This window comes from Coregonus lavaretus, assembly GCF_964263955.1.
Source record: "Coregonus lavaretus genome assembly, contig: HAP1_SCAFFOLD_2972, whole genome shotgun sequence".
Lineage (NCBI taxonomy): Eukaryota > Metazoa > Chordata > Actinopteri > Salmoniformes > Salmonidae > Coregonus > Coregonus lavaretus.
Genome location: NW_028163655.1, coordinates 1 through 16,078, shown reverse-complemented (window position 1 = coordinate 16,078; position 16,078 = coordinate 1). Strand labels below are relative to the sequence as shown.

The window sequence follows — 16,078 nt, the reverse complement described above, 5'->3', positions numbered from 1 at the left end:
AAATGTTATTTATCAGTATGTTAAGTCCTGAATCAACCGAGAAGGTCTATTTGTCATGTTTAATCATAGGAAGTCATAGGAAATCAGAATTTCTTGTTGGTGTTAATTTCAACATGTTCATTTCGTAATGGGAAGTCCTTATTACATTTACGTCATTTAGCAGACGCTCTTATCCAGAGCGACTTACAGTTAGTGAATACATATTTTTTTATTATTTATTTTATACTGGCCCCCCGTGGGAATCGAACCCACAACCCTGGCGTTGCAAACGCCATGCTCTATCAACTGAGCTACATCCCTGCCGGCCATTCCCTCCCCTACCCTGGACGACGCTGGGCCAATTGTGCGCCGCCCATGAGTCTCCCGGTCGCGGCCGGCTGCGACAGAGCCTGGATTCGAACCAGGATCTCTAGTGGCACAGTTAGCACTGCGATGCAGTGCCTTAGACCACTGCGCCACTCAGGCAATGGACACTGGCAATGGACACTGTCCAATAGCAGTATAACATGTTAAGACTGGCATGTATTATATCTAATGGACTGTCCAATTAGCAGAGTAATTGTTATTGTCAATGAACAAAATGTACTCTATTCATATTCATATCCGTAGAGCTAAAGGTGACCCTGAACACGTGGCAAAAGGAACTTTGCAAATTGCATAAAAAGAAGCAGAGTTAGAGCATAACCTTTAAACCAATGTTATCCTAAGGAAACAACTGGTTATGGACAGTATCCATTTGCCATATGACACATTGCCAGTGCCAATATGTCCAGTATAACATATTGGCACTGGTAATATATCATATGGCAAATGGACACTGTCCATAAGCAAAATGTTACAATGGGCATTTACCATCACGAATTGGACATGCAGTTAAAGGGTTTAAACTAATAAAGTCCACTACTGGGACACTCTACTGTACAAATACAATTAAAATGTGCTGTCCTTTGACTGTTTATGATGATTTTAAGCAATGAGATGGCTGACTTGATTGCTGTCCAATTGCAATATGTTACAATGGCATTTGCCATATGATATATTGCAAGTACATACTTCCCATTTAGGATATGAAGGGGACCATGTACTCTATTCATATTAATACCTGTAGAGCTAAAGGTGACCCTGAACACATGGCAAAAGGAACTTTGCAAATTGCATAAACAGAAGCAGAGTTAAAGCATAACCTGTAAACCAATCTTATCCTAAGGGAACAACTCAGATGGGTCAAACTGAATGAACCGCCGCACGCAGCTAGAATAACTCTGTGGCTGGTCCACCCCAACCTCCCCCCAATGACCCAGTCGACAACGGCGTATCTCTGTGTGACCCAGAGGCCGCAATATGTCAAAATAATGTTGAAATCACTACTAGTCAGGCTTCATTCCGGGCCTACTTATTTGCACAGTCGCTGCAGTTAGACCGAGCGAGCTACGGTCAAGTGTGGCACAAAGTTGAACTTGAAACGGCCCAGAGCCTATAGTGATAAGATTCATTTGCCTTTCAGTGTTGATTTCAGCCTGTCCGTTTGTTGATTTCAGCCTGTTCATTTGTTGATGGTAAAGTTCATACTTCCCGTTTAGGATATGAAGGGGATCATGTACTCTATTCATATTGATATCTGTAGAGCTAAAGTTGACCCTGACACGTGGCAAAAGGAACTTTGCAAATTGCATAATCAGAAGCAGAGTTAGAGCATAAACTGTAAACCAATGTTATCCTAAGAGAACAACTCAGATGGGTCAAACTGAATGAACCGCTGCACACAGCTAGAATAACTCTGTGGCTTTTCCACCCCAAACTCCCCTCGATGACCCAGTCAAAAACGACGTGTCTCTGTGTAACCCAGAGGCCGCAATATGTCAAAATCATGTTGAAATCACTACTAGTCAGGCTTCATTTTGGCCTTCTTATTTGCACAGTCGCTGCAGTCAGACCGAGCGAGCTACGGTCAAGTGGTGCACATCGTTGAACTCGGAACGGCCTAGCAGTGATAGTTGTTCCTCTCCCTTGCTCGTTGGTGTTGATTTCAGCCTGTCCATTTGGTGATGGTAAATCCCTGTTGAAACATATTGGAAATGGACAGTATCTTTTTGCCATATGATATATTGCCAGTGCCAATATGTTTCAACAGGGATTTACCATCACCAAATTGGACATGCAGTTAAAAGGGTTTAAAGTAATACTACTGTCCACTACTGGGACACTCTACTATACAAATACAATTCATATGTTCTGTCTTTTGACTGTTTATAATGATTTTAAGCAATGAGATGGCTGACTTGATTGCTGTCCAATTGCAATATGTTACAGTGGCATTTGCCATATGATATATTGCAAGTTCATACTTCCTGTTTAGGATATGAAGGGGACCATGTACTCTATTCATATTAATTAATATATCTGTAGAGCTACCGGTGACCCTGAACATGTGGCAAAAGGAACTTTGCAAATTGCATAAACAGAAGCAGAGTTAGAGCATAATCTGTAATCCAATGTTATCCTAAGGGAACAACTCAGATGGGTCAAACTACATGAACCTCATTGAACTCGGTACGGCCTAGAGACTATAGTGATGCCGTTTGTTTGCCGTTCAGTGATGATTTTAGCCTGTCCATTTGGTGATGGTAACTCCCTGTTTAAACATATGGGTAATGGACGCTGTCCATTATCAATATAACATATGGACAATGCCAATATATTACACTGCAATTGGACAGTCAGCCATCAAGTCAGCCATCAGTCAATAAGATATCATACTGACACCAAACTTACATTGTACAACTCGTTTAGAAGCCAACTAGCCCAAAATTCATAGCCCATTCTGTTAAAACCATAAAAAACACATAGTTACATTTGAGCTGCAGGTCCAGTTCTGATTTGAACCCTTTTAGGCCTAGCTGAGGCTTCCTTCTTCAAAATCCCTTTGTACGAATCTCCCACTCTACCACCACCAAAGCACCCCCAGACCATCACATTGCCTCCACCATGTTTGACAGATGGCATCAAGCACTCCTCCAGCATCTTTTCATTTGGTCTGCATCTCACAAATGTTCTTCTTTGTGATCCGAACACCTCAAACTTCGATTAGTCTGTCCATAACACTTTTTTTTCCCAATCTTCCTCTGTCAAGTGTCTGTGTTCTTTTGCCCTTTTATTTTTATTGGCCAGTCTGAGATATGTATTTTTCTTTGCAACTCTGCCTAGAAGGTCAGCATCCCGGTCAGCCTCTTCACTGTTGACGTTGAGACTGGTGTTTTGCAGGTACTATTTAATGAAGCTGCCAGTTGAGGACCTGTGAGGCGTCTGTTTCTCAAACTAGACACTCCAATATATTTGTCCTCTTGCTCAGTTGTGCACCAGGGCCTCCCACTCCTCTTTCTATTCTGGTTAGAACCAGTTTGCGCTGTTCTGTGAAGGGAGTAGTACACAGCGTTGTACGAGATCTTCAGTTTCTTGGCAATTTCTCCCATGGAATAGCCTTCATTTCTCAGAACAAGAATAGACTGACGAGTTTCAGAAGAAAGTTATTTGTTTCTGGCCATTTTGAGCCTGTAATCAAACCCACAATTGCTGATGCTCCAGATACTCAACTAGTCTCAAGAAGGCCAGTTTTATTGCTTCTATAATAAGCACAACAGTTTTCAGCTGTGCTAACATAATTGCAAAAGGGTTTTCTAATGACCAATTATCCTTTTAAAATGATCAACTTGGATGGGCTCCTGAGTGGCGCAGCGGTCTAAGGCACTGCATCTCAGCGCTTGAGGCGTCACTACAGAGCCCCTGGTTCGATTCCAGGCTGTATCACAACCGGCTATGATTGGGAGTCCCACAGGGTGGCGCACAATTGGCCCAGCGTCGTTCGGCCGGTGTAGGCTGACGTTGTAAATAAGAATTTGTTCTTAACTGACTTGCCTAGTTAAATAAAGGTAAAATAAATAAATATGAAACACAACGTGCCATTGGAACACAGGACTGATGGTTGCTGATAATGGGCCTCTGTACGCCTATGTAGATATTCCATTAAAAATCAGCCGTTTCCAGCTACAATAGCCATTAACATTGTCTACACTGTATTTCTGATCAATTTGATGTTATTTTAATGAACAAAAAAATTGCTTTTCTTTCGAAAACAAAGACATTTCTAAGTGAACCCAAACTTTTGAACGGTAGTGTATATGTATCTGTGTATGTATAGCTAGGTATGTGTATATATATGTGTATGTATAGCTAGATATGTGTTTCAACCGCTCTTGTAAATACAGACACTTTCTCAACTGTGCAAAAGTTAATCAGTCAAAACTGAAGAGACATGGCCTTTCTGGACTGTGTATTTGAGTCATATTTACTCTTCCAGCCCTGCCTTAAACAAATACTGGTTCCCTGTTGTTCAGAGATTTATAGACATAAGAGTTATGGGGAAATTTGCTCTGTATATAGAGCTTTGGGGAGAGGTACTCTAGCTGTGTGTACTAGCTTATATAAAGACATTGGGAGGGGTGTTTTCACTACTGTGTGATATAAAGACATTGGGAGGGGTGTTACTATCTTATATAAAGCTGTGAACGGGGAGACATAAAACACTTCAACTTGCATTTTGACAAGAAGACTTCTGTCAGCATGGTACGTACCCTAACCCACATAATTTAGTAAGGACCCTAGAGTAGGGCCTCTCTGTTATGAGAGATTATAAGTTATTACGTATCACATGTGAAATGATATCAGTTATGAATTGGCTTTATTATTTCAACTTTAATATCAGACGTTTATTAATAAGTATTTAATAAGTAAATATGTGAGCGCTGTGTGTGTGTGAGCGCTGTGTTGAGTCTGTCAGTGAACGCTGAGGGCCTATTGAAACAACCTAACCCTAACCCTAACCCTAACGCACTAAAATCACCCGCACAGGTCTCATTCACCACCAATTGAATGTTCCTTAAAGCAGATGTCAGGTTTCACTTTTAGTCCTGATCGTTGCCAACATTTTGAAAGAATATTTCACCCCCGGTGGGTATTATCATGGGACCCAATGAATCCTGCTTTTTAGGGCGAATTATCTATTTGACAATCATTCCGTATAACTGAAATAAAGTATTTCCTCGTTGACGTTGGCAAATCTACTGTGGCAATTCACCTTGTATGACTGGAAACTGTATACTAAATACTATACAAATACTGTTGGCTTATTATTATTTATTTTTTGTTTCCAATTTATGTAATCCATCTATAAAAATAACGTTTTCGTAAAAAAAGATCGTCATTTCTTATCAAGATCAGGGGAACGTATCCCTGGACGGTCCATTTTTGGAATGTGTAACTAAGGGCTGGATTCAATCCGTTTTGCCGAAGTATCGCGGAAAATCAAGTAACATTTTTAAGGTACACTACCTGTCAAAAGTTTTAGAACACCTTCTCATTCAAGGGTTTTTCTTTATTTTACAATGTTTTACATTGTAGAATAATAGTGAAGACATCAAAACTAGGAAATAACACATATGGAATCATGTAGTAACCAAAAAAGTGTTAAACAAATCAAAATATATTTTATAGCCACCCTTTGTCTTGATGACAGCTTTGCACACTCTTGGCATTCTCTCAACAAACTTCACCTGGAATGCTTTTCCAACAGTCTTGAAGGAGTTCCCACATATGCTGAGCACTTGTTGGCTGCTTTTCCTTCACTCTGCCGTCCGACTCAACCCAAACCATCTCAATTGGGTTGAGGTCGGGGGATTGTGGAGGCCAGGTCATCTGATGCAGCACTCCATCACTCTCCTTCTTGGTAAAATAGCCCTTACACAGCCTGGAGGTGTGTTGGGTCATTGTCCTGCTGAAAACAAATGATAGTCCCACTAAGCCCAAACCAGATGGGATGGCCTATCGCTGCAGAATGCTGTGGTAGCCATGCTGGTTAAGTGTGCCTTGAATTCTAAATAAATCACAGACAGTGTCACCATCAAGGCACCCCCACACCATAACACCTCCTCCTCCATGATTTACGGTGGGAAATACACATGCGGAGATCATCCGTTCACCCACACCGTGTCTCACAAAGACACAGTGGTTGGAACCAAAAATCTCCAATTTAGACTCCAGACCAAAGGACAAATATCCACCGGTCTAATGTCCATTGCTCGTGTTTCTTGGCCCAAGCAAGTCTCTTCTTATTATTGGTGTCCTTTCGACCATGAAGGCCTGATTCACACAGTCTCCTCTGAACAGCTGATGTTGAGATGTGACTGTTACTTGAACTCTGTGAAGCATTTATTTGGGCTGCAATTTCTTAGGCTGGTAACACTAATGAACTTATTCTCTGCAGCATAGGTAACTTTGGGTCTTCCATTCCTCATGAGAGCCAGTTTCATCATAGCGCTTGATGGTTTTTGCGACTGCACTAAAAGTTATTGAAATGTTCCGTATTGACTGACCTTCATGCCTTAAAGTAATGATGGACTGTCGTTTCTCTTTGCTTTTTTGAGCTGTTCCAATGAAGCCCTTTATCTACTCCCTCAGAGTGAACTCGTAGCCCTTTATCTACTCGATATAATATTTAACTAACCCTAACCCCAATGAAGCCCTTTATCAACTCCCTCAGAGTGAACTCGTAGCCCTTTATCTACTCGATATAATATTTAACTAACCCTAACACCAATGAAGCCCTTTATCTACTCCCTCAGAGTGAACTCGGAGCCCTTTATCTACTCGATATAATATTTAACTAACCCTAACCCCAATGAAGCCCTTTATCTACTCCCTTTAGAGTGAACTCGTAGCCCTTTATCTACTCGATATAATATTTAACTAACCCTAACCCCAATGAAGCCCTTTATCTACTCCCTCAGAGTGAACTCGTAGCCCTTTATCTACTCGATATAATATTTAACTAACCCTAACCCCAATGAAGCCCTTTATCTACTCCCTCAGAGTGAACTCGTAGCCCTTTATCTACTCGATATAATATTTAACTAACCCTAACCCCAATGAAGCCCTTTATCTACTCCCTCAGAGTGAACTCGTAGCCCTTTATCTACTCGATATAATATTTAACTAACCCTAACCCCAATGAAGCCCTTTATCTACTCCCTCAGAGTGAACTCGTAGCCCTTTATCTACTCGATATAATATTTAACTAACCCTAACCCCAATGAAGCCCTTTATCTACTCCCTCAGAGTGAACTCGTAGCCCTTTATCTACTCGATATAATATTTAACTAACCCTAACCCCAATGAAGCCCTTTATCTACTCCCTCAGAGTGAACTCGTAGCCCTTTATCTACTCGATATAATATTTAACTAACCCTAACCCCAATGAAGCCCTTTATCTACTCCCTCAGAGTGAACTCGTAGCCCTTTATCTACTCGATATAATATTTAACTAACCCTAACACCAATGAAGCCCTTTATCTACTCCCTCAGAGTGAACTCGTAGCCCTTTATCTACTCGATATAATATTTAACTAACCCTAACCCCAATGAAGCCCTTTATCTACTCCCTCAGAGTGAACTCGTAGCCCTTTATCTACTCGATATAATATTTAACTAACCCTAACCCCAATGAAGCCCTTTATCTACTCCCTCAGAGTGAACTCGTAGCCCTTTATCTACTCGATATAATATTTAACTAACCCTAACCCCAATGAAGCCCTTTATCTACTCCCTCAGAGTGAACTCGTAGCCCTTTATCTACTCGATATAATATTTAACTAACCCTAACCCCAATGAAGCCCTTTATCTACTCCCTCAGAGTGAACTCGTAGCCCTTTATCTACTCGATATAATATTTAACTAACCCTAACCCCAATGAAGCCCTTTATCTACTCCCTCAGAGTGAACTCGTAGCCCTTTATCTACTCGATATAATATTTAACTAACCCTAACCCCAATGAAGCCCTTTATCTACTCCCTCAGAGTGAACTCGTAGCCCTTTATCTACTCGATATAATATTTAACTAACCCTAACCCCAATGAAGCCCTTTATCTACTCCCTCAGAGTGAACTCGTAGCCCTTTATCTACTCGATATAATATTTAACTAACCCTAACCCCAATGAAGCCCTTTATCTACTCCCTCAGAGTGAACTCGTAGCCCTTTATCTACTCGATATAATATTTAACTAACCCTAACCCCAATGAAGCCCTTTATCTACTCCCTCAGAGTGAACTCGTAGCCCTTTATCTACTCGATATAATATTTAACTAACCCTAACCCCAATGAAGCCCTTTATCTACTCCCTCAGAGTGAACTCGTAGCCCTTTATCTACTCGATATAATATTTAACTAACCCTAACCCCAATGAAGCCCTTTATCTACTCCCTCAGAGTGAACTCGTAGCCCTTTATCTACTCGATATAATATTTAACTAACCCTAACCCCAATGAAGCCCTTTATCTACTCCCTCAGAGTGAACTCGTAGCCCTTTATCTACTCGATATAATATTTAACTAACCCTAACCCCAATGAAGCCCTTTATCTACTCCCTCAGAGTGAACTCGTAGCCCTTTATCTACTCGATATAATATTTAACTAACCCTAACCCCAATGAAGCCCTTTATCTACTCCCTCAGAGTGAACTCGTAGCCCTTTATCTACTCGATATAATATTTAACTAACCCTAACCCCAATGAAGCCCTTTATCTACTCCCTCAGAGTGAACTCGTAGCCCTTTATCTACTCGATATAATATTTAACTAACCCTAACCCCAATGAAGCCCTTTATCTACTCCCTCAGAGTGAACTCGTAGCCCTTTATCTACTCGATATAATATTTAACTAACCCTAACCCCAATGAAGCCCTTTATCTACTCCCTCAGAGTGAACTCGTAGCCCTTTATCTACTCGATATAATATTTAACTAACCCTAACCCCAATGAAGCCCTTTATCTACTCCCTCAGAGTGAACTCGTAGCCCTTTATCTACTCGATATAATATTTAACTAACCCTAACCCCAATGAAGCCCTTTACCTACTCCCTCAGAGTGAACTCGTAGCCCTTTATCTACTCGATATAATATTTAACTAACCCTAACCCCAATGAAGCCCTTTATCTACTCCCTCAGAGTGAACTCGTAGCCCTTTATCTACTCGATATAATATTTAACTAACCCTAACCCCAATGAAGCCCTTTATCTACTCCCTCAGAGTGAACTCGTAGCCCTTTATCTACTCGATATAATATTTAACTAACCCTAACCCCAATGAAGCCCTTTATCTACTCCCTCAGAGTGAACTCGTAGCCCTTTATCTACTCGATATAATATTTAACTAACCCTAACCCCAATGAAGCCCTTTATCTACTCCCTCAGAGTGAACTCGTAGCCCTTTATCTACTCGATATAATATTTAACTAACCCTAACCCCAATGAAGCCCTTTATCTACTCCCTCAGAGTGAACTCGTAGCCCTTTATCTACTCGATATAATATTTAACTAACCCTAACCCCAATGAAGCCCTTTATCTACTCCCTCAGAGTGAACTCGTAGCCCTTTATCTACTCGATATAATATTTAACTAACCCTAACCCCAATGAAGCCCTTTATCTACTCCCTCAGAGTGAACTCGTAGCCCTTTATCTACTCGATATAATATTTAACTAACCCTAACCCCAATGAAGCCCTTTATCTACTCCCTCAGAGTGAACTCGTAGCCCTTTATCTACTCGATATAATATTTAACTAACCCTAACCCCAATGAAGCCCTTTATCTACTCCCTCAGAGTGAACTCGTAGCCCTTAAACCTACTCGATATAATATTTAACTAACCCTAACCCCAATGAAGCCCTTTATCTACTCCCTCAGAGTGAACTCGTAGCCCTTTATCTACTCGATATAATATTTAACTAACCCTAACCCCAATGAAGCCCTTTATCTACTCCCTCAGAGTGAACTCGTAGCCCTTTATCTACTCGATATAATATTTAACTAACCCTAACCCCAATGAAGCCCTTTATCTACTCCCTCAGAGTGAACTCGTAGCCCTTTATCTACTCGATATAATATTTAACTAACCCTAACCCCAATGAAGCCCTTTATCTACTCCCTCAGAGTGAACTCGTAGCCCTTTATCTACTCGATATAATATTTTACTAACCCTAACCCCAATGAAGCCCTTTATCTACTCCCTCAGAGTGAACTCGTAGCCCTTTATCTACTCGATATAATATTTAACTAACCCTAACCCCAATGAAGCCCTTTATCTACTCCCTCAGAGTGAACTCGTAGCCCTTTATCTACTCGATATAATATTTAACTAACCCTAACCCCAATGAAGCCCTTTATCTACTCCCTCAGAGTGAACTCGTAGCCCTTTATCTACTCGATATAATATTTAACTAACCCTAACCCCAATGAAGCCCTTTATCTACTCCCTCAGAGTGAACTCGTAGCCCTTTATCTACTCGATATAATATTTAACTAACCCTAACCCCAATGAAGCCCTTTATCTACTCCCTCAGAGTGAACTCGTAGCCCTTTATCTACTCGATATAATATTTAACTAACCCTAACCCCAATGAAGCCCTTTATCTACTCCCTCAGAGTGAACTCGTAGCCCTTTATCTACTCGATATAATATTTAACTAACCCTAACCCCAATGAAGCCCTTTATCTACTCCCTCAGAGTGAACTCGTAGCCCTTTATCTACTCGATATAATATTTAACTAACCCTAACCCCAATGAAGCCCTTTATCTACTCCCTCAGAGTGAACTCGTGGATATAATATTTAACGAAAGAAATCCAGCGCTAACCTGCAGGAGCGCGCAAAATTATTTAGTGTTTGTTGCAATCGACCAATCGTGTGTCTGTTTCAGGGTTCTCTCGTCCGTGTGGTAGTGTGTGTGCTGGCGTTGGTGGTCGTGTGCCGAGCTCAATGCTTCTTCCAGGGGCTGGAGACCAAAGACTCCAAGACTCCTCCACCAAAGGGTGAGTCTAGTACTATGCTACCACGATACTATTACAATACTATTACAATACTATTACAATACTATTACAATACTATTACAATACTATTACAATACTACTACAATAATATTACAATACTATTACAATACTATTACAATACTACTACAATAATATTACAATACTATTACAATACTATTACAATGTTAATTGGACAGTAATGTTAGCACTGTAACCAGGATAAGGAGGGTGTGATGCTGTAACCAGGATAAGGAGGGTGTGATGCTGTAACCAGGATAAGGAGGGTGTGATGCTGTAACCAGGATAAGGAGGGTGTGATGCTGTAACCAGGATAAGGAGGGTGTGATGCTGTAACCAGGATAAGGAGGGTGTGATGCTGTATGCGTTAGGTCATGTGGCTTAAACTGGTGAGTGTGTGTGTGTGTGTGTGTGTGTGTGTGTGTGTGTGTGTGTGTGTGTGTGTGTGTGTGTGTGTGTGTGTGTGTGTGTGTAGGGTGTGTGGATGAGGAGGGAAAGCAGCATGTGTTCGGTTCTTCATGGGTGAAGGACTGCTACGACTGTTCCTGCTCCGAGGAAGGCATCGGCTGCTGCAACAAGTAACACCAAATATCTCTTTCAAATTCAAATAAGCTTTATTGGCATGAGTATAACCCTATCTGTCTATACTTCTCTGAGAGATGCACTAGTTATATTGAGAGATGGAACTCAGCAAACAAGAGCCTGATTTGACCCCCCCCTCTCGCTCTCTCTCGATCTGTCTTCACCCCCTCTCTCTCTCCCCCTCTCTCTCTCCCCCTCTCCCTCTCTCTCTTTCTCCCTCTCCCTTTCTGTCTCCACCCCCCGCTCTCTCTCTCACCCTCGATCTGTCTCCACCCCCCCCTCTCACCCCTCTCCCTCCCAACCACCGCCCCTCTCTCTCCCTTTCTCTTTCTCTCTCCTCTCTCCTTTCTAACTCTCCCTCTCTCCCCTCTCCCTCCTTCTCCTTTCTACCTCTCCCGTCTAACTCTCCCTCTCTCCCCTCTCCCTCCTTCTCCTTTCTACCTCTCCCTCTCTCCCATCTACCTCTCCTTCTCCCCCTCTCCCTTCTACCTTTCCCTCTCTCTGTCACCACCCACCTCTCTCCCTCCCATCACCCCCTCTCTCCCCCTCTCCCCCTCTCCCTTCTACCTCCAACTCTCCCTTCTACCTCTCCCTCTCTCCCTTCTACCTCTACCTCTCCCCCTCTCCCTTCTACCTCCTTCTTCCTTCTACCTCTCCCCCTCTCCCTTCTACCTCCTTCTTCCTTCTACCTCTCCCTCTCTCCCTTCTACCTCTCCCTCTCTCCCGTCTTCCTTCTACCTCTCCCCCTCTCCCCCTCTCCCTTCTACCTCTCCCTTCTCCCTTCTTCCTCTACCTCTCCCCCTCTCCCTTCTACCTCTCCCTCTCTCCCGTCTCCCGTCTTCCTTCTACCTCTCCCTCTCTCCCGTCTACCTCTCCTTCTCCCCCTCTCCCTTCTACCTTTTCTCTCTCTGTCACCACCCACCTCTCTCCCTCCCACCACCCCCTCTCTCCCCCTCTCCCCCTCTCCCTTCTACCTCCTTCTTCCTTCTACCTCTCCCTCTCTCCCGTCTTCCTTCTACCTCTCCCCTCTCCCCTTCTCTACCTCTCCCCTTCTCCCTTCTTCCTCTACCTCTCCCCCTCTCCCTTCTACCTCTCCCTCTCTCCCGTCTCCCATCTTCCTTCTACCTCTCCCTCTCTCCCCCTCTCCCTTCTACCTCTACCTCTCCCCCTCTTCCTTCTACCTCTCCCTCTCTCCCGTCTTCCTTCTACCTCTACCTCTCACCTTCTCCCTTCTACCTCCCTCTCCCTTCTACCTCTCCCCCTCTCCCCTTCTTCCTTCTACCTCTCCCCCTCTCCCTTCTACCTCACCCCCTCTCCCGTCTTCCTTCTACCTCTCCCTCTCTCCCCCTTTCCCTTCTACCTCTATCTTCTACCTCTCCCTCTCTCCCGTATTCCTTCTACCTCGCCCTCTCCCCCCCTCTCCCCTCTCCCTCTCTCCCTTCTACCTCTACCTCTCCCCCTCTCCCTTCTACCTCCTTCTTCCTTCTACCTCTCCCCCTCTCCCTTCTACCTCCTTCTTCCTTCTACCTCTCCCTCTCTCCCTTCTACCTCTCCCTCTCTCCCGTCTTCCTTCTACCTCTCCCCCTCTCCCCCTCTCCCTTCTACCTCTCCCCTTCTCCCTTCTTCCTCTACCTCTCCCCCTCTCCCTTCTACCTCTCCCTCTCTCCCGTCTCCCATCTTCCTTCTACCTCTCCCTCTCTCCCGTCTACCTCTCCTTCTCCCCCTCTCCCTTCTACCTTTTCTCTCTCTGTCACCACCCACCTCTCTCCCTCCCACCACCCCCTCTCTTCCCCTCTCCCCCTCTCCCTTCTACCTCCTTCTTCCTTCTACCTCTCCCTCTCTCCCGTCTTCCTTCTACCTCTCCCCCTCTCCCTTCTACCTCCTTCTTCCTTCTACCTCTCCCCCTCTCCCTTCTACCTCCTTCTTCCTTCTACCTCTCCCTCTCTCCCTTCTACCTCTCCCTCTCTCCCGTCTTCCTTCTACCTGTCCCCCTCTCCCCCTCTCCCCCTCTCCCTTCTACCTCTCCCCTTCTCCCTTCTTCCTCTACCTCTCCCCCTCTCCCTTCTACCTCTCCCTCTCTCCCGTCTCCCATCTTCCTTCTACCTCTCCCTCTCTCCCGTCTACCTCTCCTTCTCCCCCTCTCCCTTCTACCTTTTCTCTCTCTGTCACCACCCACCTCTCTCCCTCCCACCACTCCCTCTCTCCCCCTCTCCCCCTCTCCCTTCTACCTCCTTCTTCCTTCTACCTCTCCCTCTCTCCCGTCTTCCTTCTACCTCTCCCCCTCTCCCCCTCTCCCTTCTACCTCTCCCCTTCTCCCTTCTTCCTCTACCTCTCCCCCTCTCCTTTCTACCTCTCCCTCTCTCCCGTCTCCCATCTTCCTTCTGCCTCTCCCTCTCTCCCCCTCTCCCTTCTACCTCTACCTCTCCCCCTCTTCCTTCTACCTCTCCCTCTCTCCCGTCTTCCTTCTACCTCTACCTCTCACCTTCTCCCTTCTACCTCCCTCTCCCTTCTACCTCTCCCCCTCTCCCCTTCTTCCTTCTACCTCTCCCCCTCTCCCTTCTACCTCACCCCCTCTCCCGTCTTCCTTCTACCTCTCCCTCTCTCCCCCTTTCCCTTCTACCTCTATCTTTTACCTCTCCCTCTCTCCCGTATTCCTTCTACCTCGCCCTCTCCCCCCCTCTCCCCTCTCCCCCTCTCCCTTCTACCTATCTTTCCATCTCAGGATCCCAGAGGTGGTGGATCTCCCTGCAGAGTGTGAGCTGGTGGTGGACAGAAATGCCTGCTCATCCAGAGTGGTGATGAGGTCAGACCAGACCAAGGACTGTGACAGCCCATTCAGTATGATCTTATAAAAACACGGTTTAATGTACACACCAACATATATAGAAGGAACTTACATCAAATAAAACAAGGCAATAGTGAACATGTCTATGTTTATTTGTTTATTTGGATCCCCATTAGCTTTTTCAGAAGCAGCAGTTACTCTTCCTGGGTTCCACAAAAAAACACAAAACATGACAAGTAACAAAACACTGATACATTGATAGATAAGGACAGTAACACAAATGTAAAATCTAATGATATACAAACAATGCAACAAAAAAATACAAACAATACAAAAACAAATTTGTGTTTGTGTGTCGCCTTACAGTCCCTGCCGTTCCATGAGTTGTTCTTTAATCTGTTTTTTAAATGTCATTTTGATGTTTGGAAGGGAGTTCCATGCGATCATGGCTCTGTATAAAACTGTGCGTTGCATTTAATTCGTGGAGGAAAATGTTGGTTCCACTGATACTGATATTGGCAACTACTATAATGACTTTTTCATTGGCAAGATTATCAAATTTAGGCATGACATGCCAACAACAAACGCTGACACTACACATCCAAGTATATCTGACCAAATTATGAAAGACAAGCTTTGTAATTTTGAATTCCTTAAAGTGAGTGTGGAAGAGGTGAAAAAATTATTGTTGTCTATCAACAATGACAAGCCACCGGGGTCTGACAACTTGGATGGAATTTACTGAGGATAATAGTGGACGATATTACCACTCCTATTTGCCATATCTTCAATCTAAGCCGACAAGAAAGTGTGTGCCCTCAGGCCTGGAGGGAAGCAAAAGTCATTCTGCTACCTAAGAATAGTAAAGCCCCCTTTGCTGGCTCAGATAGCCGACCAATCAGCCTGTTAACAACCCTTAGTAAACTTTTGGAAAAAAACGTGTTTACCAGATACAATGCTATTTTACAGTAAACAAATTGACAACAGACTTTCAGCATGCTTATAGGGAAGGGCATTCAACATGCACGGCACTTACACAAATGACAAATTGATGATAGGAATATTGTGGGAGCTGTTTTGTTGGACTTCAGTGTGGTTTTTGACATTATCGATCATAGTCTGCTGCTGAAAAAACGTGTGTGTTATGGCTTTACACCCCCTGCTATAATGTGGATAAAGAGTTACCTGTCTAACAGAACATAGAGGGTGTTCTTTAATGGAAGCCTCTCCAACACAATCCAGGTAGAATCAGGAATTCCCCAGGGCAGCTGTCTAGGCCCCTTACGTTTATCAATCTTTACTAACGACATGCCACTGGCTTTGAGTAAAGCCAGTATGTTTATGTATGCGGATGACTAAACACTATACTCATCAGCTACTACAGCGAGTGAAATTACTGCAACAATTAACAAAGAGCTGCAGTTAGTTTCAGAATGGATGGCAATAAATAAGTTAGTCCTAAATATTTCAAAAACTAAAAACATTGTATTTGGGACAAATCATTCACTAAACCCTAAACCTAACTAAATCTTGTAATGAATACTGTGGAAATTGAGCAAGTTGAGGTGATTGGAGTAACCCTGGTTGGCACTGTACACACGTACACATGGATGTTGTATTGTAGATATGTGGTAGTAGAGTAGTGGCCTGAGGGCACACAGTTAATATGTTGTGAAAAGTGTTATGAAATCTACTGTAATATAATATTTGTGATTATATATAACTGCCTTATGTTGCTGGACCCCAGGAAGAGTAGCTAATGGGGATCCTTAATAAATGC

General features: G+C 43.5%; 1 protein-coding gene across 1 annotated transcript; it reads left to right on the top strand.

Annotated features, from left to right (window-relative positions):
* The first annotated feature begins 4,528 nt into the window (after positions 1-4,528).
* Positions 4,529-14,436, top strand: LOC311117902 (beta-microseminoprotein-like). Its single transcript, XM_084192803.1, has 4 exons — positions 4,529-4,620; positions 10,805-10,916; positions 11,407-11,509; positions 14,236-14,436. The coding sequence occupies exons 1-4, from the start codon at positions 4,618-4,620 to the stop codon at positions 14,363-14,365; spliced, it is 348 nt and encodes a 115-aa protein (XP_084048929.1). The 5' UTR covers positions 4,529-4,617; the 3' UTR covers positions 14,366-14,436.
* Positions 14,437-16,078: the final 1,642 nt, after the last annotated feature.

What these genes read in the sequence shown, in the direction of transcription:
- LOC311117902 (XM_084192803.1), top strand. An exon ending in CAAGACTCCTCCACCAAAGG is followed by an intron (nt 10,917 to 11,406) that starts GTGAGTCTAGTA and finishes GTGTGTGTGTAG; the next exon opens with GGTGTGTGGATGAGGAGGGA. An exon ending in GGCATCGGCTGCTGCAACAA is followed by an intron (nt 11,510 to 14,235) that starts GTAACACCAAAT and finishes TTTCCATCTCAG; the next exon opens with GATCCCAGAGGTGGTGGATC.